General features: G+C 37.2%; 1 protein-coding gene across 4 annotated transcripts in view; it reads right to left on the bottom strand.

Annotated features, from left to right (window-relative positions):
* The window catches only part of LOC125231467 (rap1 GTPase-activating protein 1), a 359,035-nt gene that overhangs the window by 258,226 nt on the left and 83,759 nt on the right, over positions 1 to 17,050 (bottom strand). For 3 of the 4 annotated variants that reach the window (XM_048136938.1, XM_048136944.1, XM_048136942.1), the window contains exon 1: positions 9,632 to 9,852. The exons of the other annotated variant lie outside the window; for it this stretch is intronic. Coding sequence is in view for 1 of the 3 variants with exons in the window: in XM_048136942.1 (XP_047992899.1) it covers positions 9,632 to 9,714 (83 nt within the window). In the remaining 2 variants the exon portion in view is untranslated. Of the gene's footprint in view, positions 1 to 9,631; positions 9,853 to 17,050 lie in introns of those variants that run through there. 4 annotated transcript variants of the gene reach the window in all.

Below are 17,050 nucleotides of genomic sequence, written 5' to 3'. Positions count from 1 at the left end.
TAAATACTGACATTACCGACCCTAAACCCCTGAAATTGCCACTACTATGACTGACCGCCATACATCACCAACGTCAGCTGTCTTTTCATATCTGTTGCGTCGCTGCTTCAGGCTTAGGACAATGCCCGTCATGCCAAAAGTATCAACCGAGCGTAAAGAATGTACTGCACTGGGTAAAATTGGCAACTGCATTGCAGCTGTATCGTAGCAATTGCGTTGCGACTCTCGGCTACCTGGCGGTAAATAATAAATATCCCTCATTACGTATGCCGATGAAAGTGGATAAGCGAACAGTCAAACTCCGTCGCCATAATATTCTGCGGTCAATATACTACTAAGTTACCCGCTTTGTGGTGTGTCAATTGTCGAAAGTGAAATTCTAATAAAAGCGAGCAATTTTCAAAGGTTAATCGTCCATTTCTCTTGCACTGCTCAAAATAAAACGAAGAGGAGAAATTTGGAGGATCCATTAATTTCGAATTAGTTATCCATCTTTAACTCGGTAGCGGCATTATAAGGCGCCTATAATGATCGCATTTCTGAGAACACGTTTTAATAAAATTGGGGTACACTATTAGCGGAATTGCTCCAGGGATTTCCATGGAATCTGTGAGAGATGATACGAACCGAGAGCAAAGAGTTATGAGATGATTGGCGATACAGTTGTGGGGAGGACGAAGACATGCTGCGCCGACCCCAAATAATTGGAATAAGGAAGCGAATGATGATGATAAGGAAAGGTGACTACGACTGGCGTTCTTATTGTGCCATCGATTCTAGGCTACGCTAATTCCAATTGGTGACAATTCGCGAAGTGGAACAGAGGTGACTTTCTTGTTCGAGTCCCAGTGGATACATTATGAATAAGACTTCACTCATTAATGTGACCTACTTGTCCCCGATTTCTATGTGAATGATTAACAAAAGCATACCTAGAATGTGCGGCGGAAAATTGTGCAGTATAGATCGATCATGCAGAAAGTATACTTTCAAGAGTTTAATTGTACGTGCAGCGCTTATTGAATCATCCGATGTTTATTCAATCTGAAGAAATGGAACAATAAAAATGAAATGGCGTAAGAAAGTGCTTTGTTCGCCAAATTCTTTGCTCATTGTTAATAATAAATTTGAATAGTCGATTCGCGATAAGAATAAACTCTAAACGACAAATATTGTCTCTGTATCAAGAGATCATGAATCAAAGTCTTTTAAGTGGGTGCAGTGAACGACCTCGGAGTAAATACGATCCTGCAGATTACCTGTGCGTGTGTAAGCACCTTAGAACTAAGGCAAAAAGGTTAGCAGTCGAATGGCATAGCCTTGTGAATCAAGAGCAGTTTGAGAGGTAAATGCGCCTGTGGGCGAAGACGTGGTGATTCATTGCGGATGGACGGAACGCTTTTGGATTTATGAAGTTCTAAACCCATTACCTCGTTAGGTGCAGCGTAATTGGACAAACGAATAGGGCGAAACCTGGCTCAGTAATGGAGCCGTGTCCTTCGCCTATCAGCGCGCAATTTAAAATTGAGTACTTTTATTGATCGATTATAAAGATCAGACCCATACAGTCTGACCGAAAACAGTAGAAATTAAAAAGTGGCAACATTGTAGTGTCATATCTTTCATATCAATATGTGTGAGAAAACGGGACGGCACTACGATGTTACCACTGTTTAATTTCTACTTTTTTTGGTCAGACTGTAGATTGGATCAGAACTACTACTAATAGTCCGTTATTACCTTTTTCGTCGTTAAACATTAACCCCCTTTCTATCACACCAATATGTCGGAAAGGGACAAACGAACTTTATCGGCTTGATAACTTGTGTGAACGTTTATGAATAAGGAGGATAAGATTTTATCGACTAGTTAATTAGCATTTTCATGGTATTGAGTAAGTATTTCAACACGTTTTTGGCAATGTATCTTATAAGATACATAACAATTTTTTTTTTAATTATTATATCAAGTGGCTATTCTATAGGTAGTATAAGTGGGACTTGAATGAAATATTTTTTGTCACGAAACGGATCACAATTCCTCAATCTGGTCATCATTTTGCATAGAATAGTACGTTGCAGTAACTCGTTCAATAGCCTATTTGAATAACGTTTACCGTAGCCTAGAGAGTTGCAGGGTGAGTTCACTTTCGCTGCCCCCTTTCCAGGTAGGTAGGTCGGCTTCTTCGACGTTTTTGTTCATACTGACCCCGACTGGTTAAAAAAGTAAGGTATTGATTTCTCTCAGCAGGTAACTTTGAGATATTGAAGTAAGATACCATTAATATAAAAGGGAGGTTATAGAAAATCTAATTTGAAAATCAAATCAACTAACAAAATTTGTGTCTTTTCAATGAGATTGGAGCTAAACGAGCAAACAGGTCGCCTCATGGTAAGCGATTACTACCGCCCGTTGACACCCGAAACACTAGAAGGGTTGGAACGTTGGAAGTTGGGTAATAATCTGGAATACGAAAATTCATTTTTATAAAGGTGTCAATCCAGACTCTTTTTTTTTTTTTTTTTAAAGCAAACGAGCAGACGGGTCGCTGATGGTAAGCGATCACCTCCGCCGGACATCAAACACTTACCATCAGATGGGTGTACGCTCTTTTCTTGATCGTGGTTTCGTGGTCAAACGTGTACCTATTCATACAAAACAAAAAAGTGCGTAGTAATCTGGAATACGAAAATTCATTTTTATCCGAAAATTCCTCGGTGCACTCCCCGTTATACATGCTGCCGTTGTGCATCTGTGGCTACGTGATGAGAATACTTATATCATCATGAAAAAACATTCAAAATACGCCTCGCCAAAATATTAGGCATCTACCGTACCTGCCTATTATGATTATTTTATTACGCATATGTAATTATCAGCGAATATGAAATTTTCAATGTTCTCTTCTGATACAACGTTTATACTATATGTAGGTATAGGTACTGTATGTAGTATGATCAGCACTGTCATTGTTATCCAACTATCCATTCAAACCAAGAAAATATTCACATGATACCACCAATTGTTACAAGTGAATAATTGCTATACAACATAATTACATTAGCATTTCTTGTTTCCCAAATCCTTCTAACAAAACATATCTGTTATTTGATACCCTTTTTGTTCTTGTTCTAATAACTAAATCTTAATAGAATTAGATTAAACATTTTAGAATGCCTAGATTCAAAATACAGTTAGTTTAAGCTTTAACTATGGGAAACTTCTGTCAGTGCTTTTGTTTTAATTGAGGTACATTTAAAAAATAACATTATCTGTTTTTGAACCTGTCATGTCGAGTTTATCTATGAAATACTAGGGTAATACACCCATTAATTGGCACTCGGTACGAGATGCTCATATTTAAAAATTAAGAAGAAATTAGTAGACGTTTAACAGCTACATTTACCCTAGTAACGAGTCATCCAATAAATTTACAATACTTAAAGGTATTGCGAAATTTGTATAATTATTCAGAATATTTAACGATTGAGAACCGTTTCATGTTAATCGCTGGTATTTTAATGCATTGCTAAGCATTTTTTGCTTCACGCTAAATTACGTTTAGGAACATTGGTTTCCTCTTAAGATTCGAGAGGAAACATGTAAACGAGGCGGCACTCCTTTTGTGTTAAGATGTGTGTACATTATAAGTATGCGTATTTAACATTTGAAGCCCCAGTATGTGCAAATCAGAAATATCGTGAGAAGGCAAATAAATCGTATGATAGTAAGGATGGTAAGCGATTGCCGCAGCGCAAACAAACACCAGCCGAACTTATAATTATTTTCGTAACTCATTGATATAGCACAAACAGCTGTTTTTAATAGTTACCTAGTTCCTAGGGTTCCGTTAATAGTTACCTACCTATTAGATTTACGTCAAAAATGCTATTTTCTTATTAGAATAGAAAAAATATATGTTACGTCACTTAAATCAATCACCAATCCACCAACTATTTAAACATATACATACTTCAATTTGAACCTGTGTAAACCTGCCTTAAAATAAAATCGCTAATTAAAGGATTCTTTGATGTTACACTCGCGATTAATAAGTGCAGCGTTCTACGGTATTACAGAGAAACTTGAAACACGTAAGTATTTAATTAAGTAATTAACCACACCAGTAGAGTATATTAATTCTGATACCTAGTATATTAATTTAAAAGCTACATAATTTAAGAAAATGTAGTTTATAAAAATATTTTGTGTCGGTATATCGGCAAATAAAGAAAATAAGGTAAAAGTTCCAATAATTGACGCCAAATATCTATATATAAATATTTTTTTACTAAAATAATGCCATAATGGGAAAGTACCAACAGAATCCCATTGCTTATATGTAATAACAGGTACGGTAGGTGGTAGGTTAATTACATATAAGCAATGGTAATGGTATTATGCTAGACAAGGTGTAAAATTAACCCGTATGCCCGCTGTCTCATAAATTGCCATACATTAGTTCGAGCACAATCAATTTAGCAATTGCAAATTACCCAATAGAGATTATCGGCTACGCGAATTGAATTTAAACAGCGATTAAGTAACGCCATTCAAAGTCTAGCTAAAACGGTAACCTAAGGGCGTGGAATTAACGCACGCGATATACGGCAAACGGAGCGATAAGTGAGCGTCCATAGAATTCTATACATACTATAGTGCCGAGCGACGCACCGGTCGCCAGGCCGCGCGCCGCTAAGTTCCAAGCGGCACGAACAAAATGTATAGACTTGAATGGAGCTGTTTTAGACGACAGCGGTGGCCGCTTGCCGCCCCGCTTAACGCACCGCGGGCGTCAAATCCGTAGTCTAATGAATAAGCCTGAATTAGGAGCAATTTCGTTCCATTTGCCAGGATATCCCTCTATCTATTAACCGCAATTTCTAAATTTCCTCAGATATAGTTACACTAAATAGGAACGGAACTAGATAGCGCAATATGAAATAAATAGGTAGTTGAAATTGACCCAGAAATTTATACATTCTGTGCCAGAACGAGCTATCAATCATGCTGATTGTTTATTTATCATTTAACTTGAAATTTTGATAAGGTTGGGAACGGTGCCGGAGTATCTAAAACAGTTTGTGTCGGCCGAATGAGTTCATGTTTGCGTATATAGGTGTACTATGCTCTAAGTATGCGTCTTGAGGTATTAGTTCGACGGGCAGCCAGAGGGCAGTGTTAGCCTAGTGAAGCGGGGCGAGTTAGATTAGGACGGTGTTTGATGCAAGAAGCATGCAAGCAACGTTTTGGCAGTGAAGCTTATGGCAAATACTGAAGATGACAAGGTTTTATACAAAATCGAAAACCTAGGAATGGCATTGAATTGTGCGTTTTATTCCAACATTTGTGGTAATGTCTATATCGAACTCGCCCGGCCTTCCGCCAACTCTTTAACTTTCTGCGTACATCCAATGTTTTTGTTTCAAATTTAAAATGATGTAAATGGCTGAAATTTATATTCGCCTTTGTGGTTGACATGCATTGTTAAAAATGTAAGTACACATTTCATGTTAACAAAAAACGTACCAGAAAAAAGTTTTGGTACGTGCCCGTGCAAAATGGTTTTTCAGAAGACAAAACCCATAGTTAATGTTTTTGCCTACATTTGCTTGGTGTTTTTGCGAGTCGGTTCCTGTTTTCGGACCGTGTGCTTCTTTGTGGAAGTTCGCAGCTGCACAGCGTCATGCGTGCACATGCATATTCAAAGATCAGTTTCCATTTCGCGCGTAATCGGAAACAAAACGTTGCTGACCAACTAACAACCCTATACAAGTGTAAATACGTAATTACCATTTAATTACATTGATAATGATTTATTCATTTCTAAATTACTCGAAAGAGGAAGAGTTTGCGGATGAAAAAAGTGAAAGAAAAAACAAAACAGTATCTATCGTACGCGGCAAAGTGTGACGGCGATATGCCGATTGCTTAACGGAAGAAAGTGATGGGTGCTCGTCACGAACGTATTGACAGGTGGTACGAAATGTTGGTTACTGAGCTACCGTGTCAAATTGGTGGGTACTTGGGTAGGAAGTCGTTGATTACGATTAGTCATGGGAACCGGGAAGAAAGGGGTAAGGAATTTAAGTATCGATTACTTGTATACGTATGTGCTTAATTTGAAACTGATGGAACTTGCAAATGCAGCTTGGTGTGTCATTAATTTTCTCTTGTTGCATAGTCACGATGCGTTTAAGTGATAGATGTTTGTAACCTACTTAAATTAGTGTCAGAAATTTTCCATAAAATCAAATAAACTTGCATTTTTTTTTTGTGCTAGGTATTTGGTGAGTATAGTCTGTTAGGTAAACAATAGAAAATGCTAAGGAATAGGTATATTATTGCCATTAACAGTTAAAGAATGGTTTGGTGTTAGGTGCCTACATTTAAAACAATAGAAAGAGCGTAGCCGTGTTTGCATAGAAAATCGGCCCTTTCGCCAAATGTTCACTGTAATTTTTTTTTAAAGAGCTCTCATGACAAATATTATTTACTGTAAGTTTGAGGTTTCTATCTTTTTTATTTTCTGAGATATGATTTTTTTATTAATTTACATAATATCCATTTTTTTCAACATTGGCTAATGCGATTCACTTGAACTTTTGGGACAATAATATACATGTAATGACTCACATGTTCTAGCAATAATATTTAATAGTGCCGAAAAAAATCTTGGCTTAAAGTAGGAAACAAAACTTCAGTATTTTTTTCTCGCTTTTTAGAAAAGCGACACCTACAGTTCTTTGTCAAGTAATTGCTTATATAAAGGCCTGCAACATATATTTTTTTTTCAAAATAATCCAGTAGGTACTTCATACTAGAAAATGGAATAATAAAGGATACTACCCATACCGCAAACGAGCTACACAGTAAATAGGTGAATTTTAGTCGTAATACCTTTATGAATGCAATCTTCCAGTACCAATATTGTTAATAATAAAGAGGTTTGCGACTAAAATTCACCTATTTACTGTGTAGCTCGTTTGCGGTATGGGTAGTATCCTTTATTATTCCATTTTCTAGTATGAAGTACCTCCTGGATTATTTTGAAAAAAATATATTTGCGGGCCTTTATATAAGCAATTACTTGACAAAGAACTATAGGTGTCGCTTTTCTAAAAAGCGAGAAAAAAATACTGAAGATTTGTTTCCTACTTTAAGCCAAGATTTTTTCGGCACTATTAAATATTATTGCTAGAACATGTGAGTCATTACATGTATATTATTGTCCCAAAAGTTCAAGTAAATCGCATTAGCCAATGTTGAAAAAAATGGATATTATGTAAATTAATAAAAAAATCATATCTCAGAAAATAAAAAAGATAGAAACCTCAAACTTACAGTAAATAATATTTGTCAAAGGAGCTCTTTAAAAAAAAATTACAGTGAACATTTGGCGAAAGGGCCGATTTTCTATGCAAACACGGCTACGCTCTTTACGCCAAGAGAAAGCTGTTTCAGAGTATCTCCAAACAAATTAATTTATTCACTTCGCCGTTAAACTGTCACATGCAAAGCAATTAAGAAAAGTGTCTAATTAGGCGCATCCAAATTAATTTATTAGGACGTTCACAATTTTTTTCTGCAAAAAACAGCAGGTGGAGTCCAGATTATTTTATGGTCTATTTACTTAGAAAATAAATCAATTTATTTTTAAGTAGGCTTTTGAATCTTGAAAACCCCGACCGCGACATAGTGGACCGATTTTCATAAAACATGGCTAAGAACACTCCCGACTAACTCAGCTTTCAAACAAACTGAATAGAAATCGGTTCATCCGTTCGGGAGCTACGATGCCATAGACAGACACACACACAGACAGACACGTCAAGCTTATAACACCCCGTCGTTATTGCGTCGGGGGTTAAAAATGGGGTCACTTGTTATAAGTGTCGAGTTTCGAGACTCTTGACATAGGTAATTTTGGTTGTGCAACAAAAATCCTTGGCTGATTGAAACATCCTTTGCCTGAAGTATTGTACGGATTGTATTAATTTTTAAAACTAAATCCATATATTCAATGACTAGTCCGTCAGATTCTTCGTTCTGTTACGAATTCGGTAAGTAGGTATCACGGATGTCATATATGTATACCATAGATCAAGTAAACGTACCTAATTAGCGTGTCAAAACGAACTCAGTAAGATCCACTGAGTTGTCCGTCTTTATTCGCAGGTTACAGCTTTCGGGACTGTTTTTATAAGTTAAAGTCAACAAAAAAAAAAAAAGAAAATGCCTCGTTACGTGATATTTAATTGCAACCATATAAAAAATTATGAACATTCAAAGGCCTGAGACATATTTAAAATCAGAGGCATGCAAACAACTTCAGTGACTATACAAAATCTACACGATCGGCCTCTATACAAATAGATCAACTTGTTTCTTCTATCTAAATCTAGGTCTGTGGTAGGTATGTAATTTTAGGGTTTCAGTTTTAAGTTAGGTAATGAATAACGGGTTAAAATAGTTTTAAGCGACTGAAACTGTCAATCACTGGCACTGGCAATCCCTCTCGATTAATAGATATACCTAATATTACCTACCCACATCGAATCCAATTGTACGTTTACAATCCAACCTGACCTAATTTCTTGGACAGGAAAGTTTTTATAAAATATGACGAGGCAATTTCTTATTAGCTACGAGTATATTATGTGGGCAGAATCGTAACACATTACATGGTTATCCACAGGGACTGATCAGACGGAACGATTACCGATGGGCTGTACAGAATGCGTTATATCTTGTTAGATAATCTTAAGCGAGCTCTACACTTAACACAAGAATTCTGATTTGTGATTGCCTGATCTGGTGCACTGAGGGTTGCCAACAGGTCAGGGTTTTTGATTATTTGACAACAACCACCACCACCAAAAGCGAGTTAGGTATGTTATTTAAGTAATCTTTTAAGCGGGATCTATACAACTTAACATAAGATTTCTGATTGTCTCTGGTACACTTTAGGGTTGTCGACTTGTCGTAGGACTCGTAGGTCAGAATACTCAGTTTATTGTAAAATGAAGTTTGGCCTCTAATTTCCCCGGTACCCCAGAAAAAGCACGGTGATTAGGATTACTGAAATGTCAAACTACAGCAACATGACTAAGTGAGGCGATTTCATCTTTTTATCCAAAACCAGATATGTATGGGATGGGATGGAACTGGGATGTGGACTTTAATTATATGATTAACATAAGCCTCTGATGCAAATAAACCTCCCCGATGTAAATAAACGTTCAACCTTATTCACAGCTGGAGAAGAGTGTTACATGTGCCAATTATTGGGTGTTTTACCCTATGTTTTGAACAAGTGCAACTTAATGAATTCAGGTAGGTACCTATTCTAAATTCGTATTCCTACGCTAACCTAGGTGTGCCTAGGTCGTAAGTACATCTTGTTTGATAAATTAGGTAGAACGCAAAAAACGTTAATTTTAAAAACACAAAACACGATAGTTTATGTTTGTTGTATTTACTGATTTCTTATTTATAACTAACATAAACAATCAGGTCTACCCTATTTCAATAGAGTATTATATAATTTTAGCAAGACAAAGGTAAGACTACGAATAACACATAACATAAAACATGCATAAATAAATACACAAAATAAAAACAAACATACCTGTTGAAAACGCCAACAATCACCATGGTCGTGAAATCCAAATAATACGAATTAACAGATGAAACACAACAAACGTCATTCATCAAAATCCGTTATCACCATACAGAGACAAAAAACAATCCACAAACATTCACATTGTCACTAATCGATTCGAAATTCAAATTCGGAATGTCCGCGCGTACGATGCTCGAACATCGCGGGCCGCGACCGACACACGCACACTCGACGGCGGTTGAAACGTTACTGAGGCTCTGATTGGTCGATCCGCGCCCCGCCGGTTGCGCTCGCGTCCCAAAAGATGCAACGCGCGTCCAAATCAAAAACTGACAAGGGAACGCATAATGAATTCATTTGAATGCGATAATGATAATTGAATTGATTGTAGCTGTAGGCTTTGTAAATAATTGTATTGACAGGGCGGGGTCAATGAACTTATCTTTATTAAAAATAGACGTTTACCTTGGTATGTCGATTCACAGATAGACGAGCGATTGTTATTGTTAAATTATGTTGAATATGCAACTGCAACCTACCCTTACAGAAAATAATAAGCTTCACAACATTTCAAATCAGATGTAATTTACCCTTACTTATCAGATGTGTATCAGACACATAATAATTGTCATCATTAGTAATTGGGCAGGCGCTCTCTCTCGTTTCCCTAGTTCCCTACCCTACCCGAACACCGAAATGCACTAAATAAGTAGGTACAGAGTACAGATGAAGTGCGAAAAGGGTTTCCTTCGTTTTTCCGGAAACGTTCGTATTTGTGATAATTGTGATGCTATAGTTCAGTCAATGTGCGTAGTTGCGTACCTATATCTTGGACTGAGACTGACTGAAATAGCAAGACACGTTCGTACGTTTCCGTAACAATACGAAGGCAAATCTTTTCGCAATACATCTGTGACCCAATGAGCAGTAAGTACTTCAAGCAAGTACCTGATACTTCGATAGGTAGGTCCGAACCGTCAACAGTTCTAAAACCGCAACCCGGACGCGACAAACTTAGCAATAAGCAGTGCCCTAGGCACCCTGGGTACTAATTTGCCCCATCCCTTTTCCGTTCCTATACTTCCTATAGGTCCTGGCACGTATGGAGCGTCCGGGCCCGAGCCCATAATATAATCGGTTCACTGATTACGCACAAACGCACATGCCTGTGTATTTAAATAATACAACTAGGAACCAAAGCTTCAGTGCCACTCTTGGCATATAATATTAGCTTTGGTAGTTTCGTGTGCTCTGCCTACCCCTTTATGGGATGCAGGCGTGATCGTATGTATGTATGTATGTATGTACAACTAGGAACAAAATTATGATTTGAATATTGTTTTGATTTGTGTTTTAAGTCATTTTCCTCCTTGCATTATCCCGGCATTTGCCACGGTTCATGGGAGCCTGGGTTCCGCTTTGACAACTAATCCCAAGATTTGGCGTAGGCACCAGTTTTACGAAAGCGACTGCCATCTGACCTTCCAACCCTAAGGGTAACTAGACCTTATTGGGATTAGAACGATTTCCTCACGGTGTTTTCCTTCACCGAAAAGCGACTGGCAAATATCAAATGACATTTCGAACCCGCGACCTCCGGAACGAAAGTCGCACGTACTTACCGCTAGGCTACCAGCGCTTCATGAAATGACATGACAGTCATCATGTTTCATACTCACCGACAGGAACACAACACTGTGTTTGTGTGTGTGTGTTCATGTGTTTTCATGTCATTTTCAACGCTAGTACACAGTGTTACACTTGTTGTCATTCACCGAACCTTCATTAATTGCTAGTAGTCGATCGGTTTATCGGAGCGACTGGCGAATATCAAATGATAATATTCGAAAAACTCATTGGTACCTACGACTACGAGCCGGGGTTCGAACCTGCCACCTCCAGCGCTTTTTTCTATCTACTTACCTACCAAATATATATGGCAAGATTGTCAAGTCACACTACACAGCTTGTGAAGTTTAGTCTGTGGTCAGAAGATTTATAATAAAAAAAAATAAAAAAAAGAGCATAGGCGACGGTTCGATTTTGGCTTCGAAGGCGGGACTTGAGGGTTTCGTCACTTTAGTGATACAAGAGATCTTTACAAGGTTTGGCTTTGGAAGAGATCGTTTTATAGCGAGTATAGCGACTAGCGAGACCGCCTGTTGTCTGTTACTATTTCTATTGAGGCTGAGGTGTGTCATTTACTCATTTGAAAGTATACTCTTCACAGATTTGAGATTTTTTTGCTCTGCACGGAAAAAAAATATTTTAACAATACTACCAGAACGTTTAGTAAAATAGATTTATCGTAACTGATACTACAATCTCGTAATAAAAACAACTGTATTGTTACGTTTACTATATCTTGAATTCAATAGAACTAAGCAAACATTAATATGCACTAAACAGTTCTGTTTGAATTACATATACGAGAACTCTAGTTTTATTTACAACTAATAGAATAAAGGTTACGATAATTCTATTAACAAGAAGCTTCTTGTAATGCCAAAAAAATAAAAATTATCTTTACAATCTTAATCTTAGCGGTTACTATCACAGTACGCAGTATAGTTTGTAGTGTATAGATGCTTAAGTATATTATGATTCATGTAACTCTCTATATATTCCGTAGGTTAAGGCTCATATTCCAGTATTAAATCATACTTCAAAGAGACAAGTTGTTTCCATCAACCAACCTCCTTACATGGCGATCCTGCCGACGCAGTCCGTTGCGCGCCGCCATGACTATCGCGCGCGAAAGTGTTAACGTTAAATAGAATATTATCGTAGTTGCAAGGACGTACTACATCATTTTACACATAACGGCGAGATGGGATCTTCGCAAACAAAAGAAGAGGTCGTTATAGCCCAGAATGCTGCCGGGGGCTCCAGCAACAACGCTGAGGTGGTCAAGAGTATAAATACCACAAATTGTCTGCTCGTCGTGGTGGTATGCATTTTTGGTATCATTTGCTTGGGTGCTGCATACTACATGTACCGGAAATGCCACAAACGGTGGATCCGCGAGGAGATACGTGGACACGCATTGAGAAGGTCAATTTTTCGCCGAGCGCCCAAATCAGAAAACGAAGTTTAATTCAGATTTCAACATTTAGAAACAAACATTATTTTCATAAAACAATACAGCCAGAATATAGTGCAGTGAAAAGTGTTGTGTTGTGCGCGATATGATCGTCTGTACCGAATGTACTCGTATGTACATACCGCACCGGACTGTGAGTAACATGAGACTTAATTGATTTATAATTAGTGTTGTTTAGGTATTGTTAAGGCGAATGATATTCTAATTTTAATAATGTTTTAGTATGAGTTAGAAGAGTTATTAGCTTTAATTGAACAATTAACTGCTATAAGAAAATATTTGATTAAAATCGGTCCTAAGAGAAGGGAAGGACCAGTTGTTAAAAATAAATTAATTGAGGCACAAACTGTACTTTCTGATTATACTAGTTTTTTGGATAGCTTAGAAGAAATAAAAGATAGCATAACGCAAGATGATCTTATAACTATAAAAGAATTGTGTAGTCAATTTGACAAATTGTATGCGGAGATTATAGAATTGTGTAACGAAAATAACGGGTCCAATAATTCAATCGAAATGGAGAAGTTTAACTTAAAAACGGCTTTGAGTCTATTACCAGTTATGAAAGATGATATTAATGAGATACAAAATTTAATTGACGGTATTGAATATTATCAATCGCTTTTGGATAGTGAGTCGAAAACAAAATTGGTAACCTTCGTCTTGAAAAGTAGACTATCGCCTTCAGCTAAACTTAAGTTGCTACCACAGTATAGTAGTGTTGAAGCGTTACTCTCGGACATGAAAAATGAACTTTTACCGAAAAAATCTGTGCCAAGTTTGCAAAAACAACTTTTGAATTTGAAACAAAATGAACTTTCTATTGACGATTATGGTAAACAATTAGCGGAAATGTTTGTCGATCTTACTTTGTGTCAGGCAGGCGACAATGTCGATAACTATAAGGTGCTACGACCCTTAAATGAACGCCAGGCTATTCAGAGCTTTGCGGATGGGCTGCGCAATCGCAGGCTTAGTACTATCATCGCTGCCAGAAATTTCACTACACTAAAAGATGCGGTTCAAGCTGCTATTGATTACGATCGCTCCACACCAAGTGCGAGTACGTCAGGTGAAGGACTGTTGACCATTGCCCGTCACCATAATTATAATCCAAGGTATTTCAGAGGCCCATTATCCTCACACGCTAGAGGACACCGTGGTAGGTCACACTCTGCATCGACCCGCGGCCAACCATCGGGCCAGTACGGGACCAGTAGTCGCCAGCGAGGCACGGGACAAGGCTTCCACCCTGCGGCTACTAGAGGACCAACGAGGCCCTACCACCAGAACAGAGGTAGGTCCCAATTTTATTATAACAAAAATATTAGAAACAATGGGATACCTAACCAACAGCAAGTACATGTCATGACGGACAATAACAGGAGTAATAGCGAGAATACATTTTTTCGTGACTAAAGAATACATTTTAATAAATAGTAACAAGAAACATAGTTATGTAGAATTATCTATAGGTAACAATAACGATATCTCTACGCAATTTTTAATAGACACGGGCTCTACTATATGCGCTATAAAATATAAGTATATACGTAACCAGAATATTCCAATCCATAACGATAATGTAGTAGTCAGCGGACTAGGTGGCAAAGTCCAACCTATCGGATATGTTTACTTAAACCTTAATTATGGAGAGCATAGCCTTAATCAAAAGTGTTATGTTTTTAATTCCTTGCCATGTACGGCTGGCGGTATCTTAGGACATGACTTTTTTAGAAAGTACACGTCTACTATAGACTACTATAATTACACTTTGACTTTAAGGAACCGCTTAGATTATAAAATAATACTACCGCTATTTATAGAGGATGACAACCGTTTGACGGTACCGGCTAGGTCGGAAACTATACGTTATATACGGACGAATATGGCAGAGGAATGTGTGGTGTGTGCGAACGAGATTCAACCCGGATTGTTTATGGCTAGTGCGTTAGTGAAACCTAACAATGGCAAGATACCTATTCGTTTGCTTAATACCACTGATAATGATTTGACTATTAACCATTTAAATCCAACTATTCACAGGGCAAGTGACTACGATGTGTGTATGTTTGGCGAAACGCACAAAAATGCAGAACGGGTTAAAAATATGTTTTCTCATTTGAAAATTAGTCACTTAAATAAAGAGGAACAAATTTCTATTGAAAAATTGTGTGCCAAATACTGTGATATTTTTTATTTACCAGGGGACAAGTTAACTACGACCAATATATACAAGCATAAAATTACTTTGAAAAAGGATGTACAACCTGTGTATGTCAAACCATATAGGCTACCGCACTCGCAACAAGGAGAAATACAAAAACAATTAGATAACATGTTAGAACAGGGTATTATAGAGCCGTGCAGAAGCGAGTGGTCAAGCCCAATATTATTAGTTCCTAAAAAATCGGATAACAATGGAAACAAAAAATGGCGATTAGTAGTAGATTACCGTAAACTTAATAATTGTATTACAGACGACAAATTTCCCCTTCCCAACATCACAGAGATATTAGATTCGTTATCCGGTAGTATTTATTTCACTCATTTGGGCTTAAATCAGGGATATTACAACGTTGAATTAGAACCAGACAGTAGAAAATATACAGCATTCGGTGGAGGTAGGTGGCAAATGACCAGAATGCCCCAAGGTTGTAAAACCAGTCCAAATTCATTCTCTCGGATGATGACAATGGCCATGGCTGGATTAACTTATCAAAAATGCTTTGTTTACTTAGATGATTGGCCGTAATTTAAATGAACACAACAAAAATTTACAGGATGTTTTTGAAAGACTTAGAAGCGTAAATTTAAAATTAAATCCGGAAAAATGCGACTTTTTGCGTAAAGATTTACTATATTTAGGACATGTCGTATCAGGTGACGGAGTGTTGCCAGATCCATCTAAAATAGAAATTATGAAAAATTATCCAGTTCCAAAAAGCACAGACGAGGTGAAACGATTCGTGGCTTTCGCAAATTATTACCGAAAATTCATCCCGAATTTTGCTGAAAAAGCTTATTACTTAAACTTGTTATGTCGCAAAAATGTAAAGTTTCAATGGGATAATAATTGTCAAAAAACATTCGATAGTCTTAAAGATTGCATGACGTCACCTCCAGTTTTACAGTATCCTGATTTTTCGGAGAAAAATGAATTTCACGTACAAACAGATGCTTCCAAATTTTCAATAGGTGCAATTTTATCAAATTCAAATGGATTACCGGTAGCTTACGCCAGTAGAAGTTTAAATAAAGCGGAAATACAATACCCCACAGTGGAGAAGGAATTACTCGCTGTGGTTTGGGCAGTTAAGCATTTTAGACCGTACTTGTATGGTCGTAAATTTAAAATTTGTACGGATCATAAACCTCTTGTGTACTTATTTAATATGAAGGATCCCTCTAGTAGGTTATTGAAGTTCAGACTAGCAATGGAGGAGTACGATTACGTGGTTGAATATGTGAAAGGGAAGGACAATGTGGCTGCAGACGCGTTGTCCAGGATACGTATTACGTCAGAAGAGTTGAAAGAGATGAATGAACAGGTAATCAACGTGATAACTAGAGCTCAGAGAAGGAGGATGGATGCGGTATCTCCGGTTGATATGGTTTCTACTGACGACAGGTCTGATCAACCAAGAGTTGTAGCAACACATAACAAACCGAAAGATTCCGTTGAATTGAGATTTTTAGATATAAAAAGTATAGACAAGTTAAAAAGAGAGAAACTAATAAATCGCGAGAGTAAAACAAGTTACAGTAAAGAAAACAAGACTATTTATATAAAACAAGTATCTCCATCACAACTGACGCGAGCCGCTTTTGTGAGAGAACTTTGTGACTTTTGTAAGGAAATTAATGTAGATGAGATTTATTTTATTAAAAATGAAAACAATGACATATTTGTCAAAAAGTTAGTAAGTGAAATAAAAAATATGGTAAACTGGTCCGGACCACGACTAACTATATTGAATAAAGTGAAACGAATAAACGACAAGGACGATAAAAGAGTCATACTCAATGATTTTCACCTTTTACCCACGAGTGGCCACGCGGGTACTAGGAGAATGTATAATAACATCAAAAAGTACTATTACTGGCCTGGACTTCAAAGCGATATAAAGCAGTTCATAAGTAAGTGTGAAAAATGCCAGCGCCAAAAATATACGGTTCACATAAAAGAACCTATGGTAGTGACTACAACGGCGCATACCGCGTTTGAAAAAAATTTTCTAGATATAGTGGGCCCTCTAGATAAGGATAGTTATAATAATTCATATATTCTTACGATACAATGCGAATTATCTAAATATGTT

The sequence above is a fragment of the Leguminivora glycinivorella genome, chromosome 11 (genome assembly GCF_023078275.1).
Source record: "Leguminivora glycinivorella isolate SPB_JAAS2020 chromosome 11, LegGlyc_1.1, whole genome shotgun sequence".
Taxonomy (NCBI): Eukaryota; Metazoa; Arthropoda; class Insecta; order Lepidoptera; family Tortricidae; genus Leguminivora; species Leguminivora glycinivorella.
Note: the sequence above shows the minus strand (reverse complement) of the source record. Positions and strands in the feature narration are given on the sequence as shown.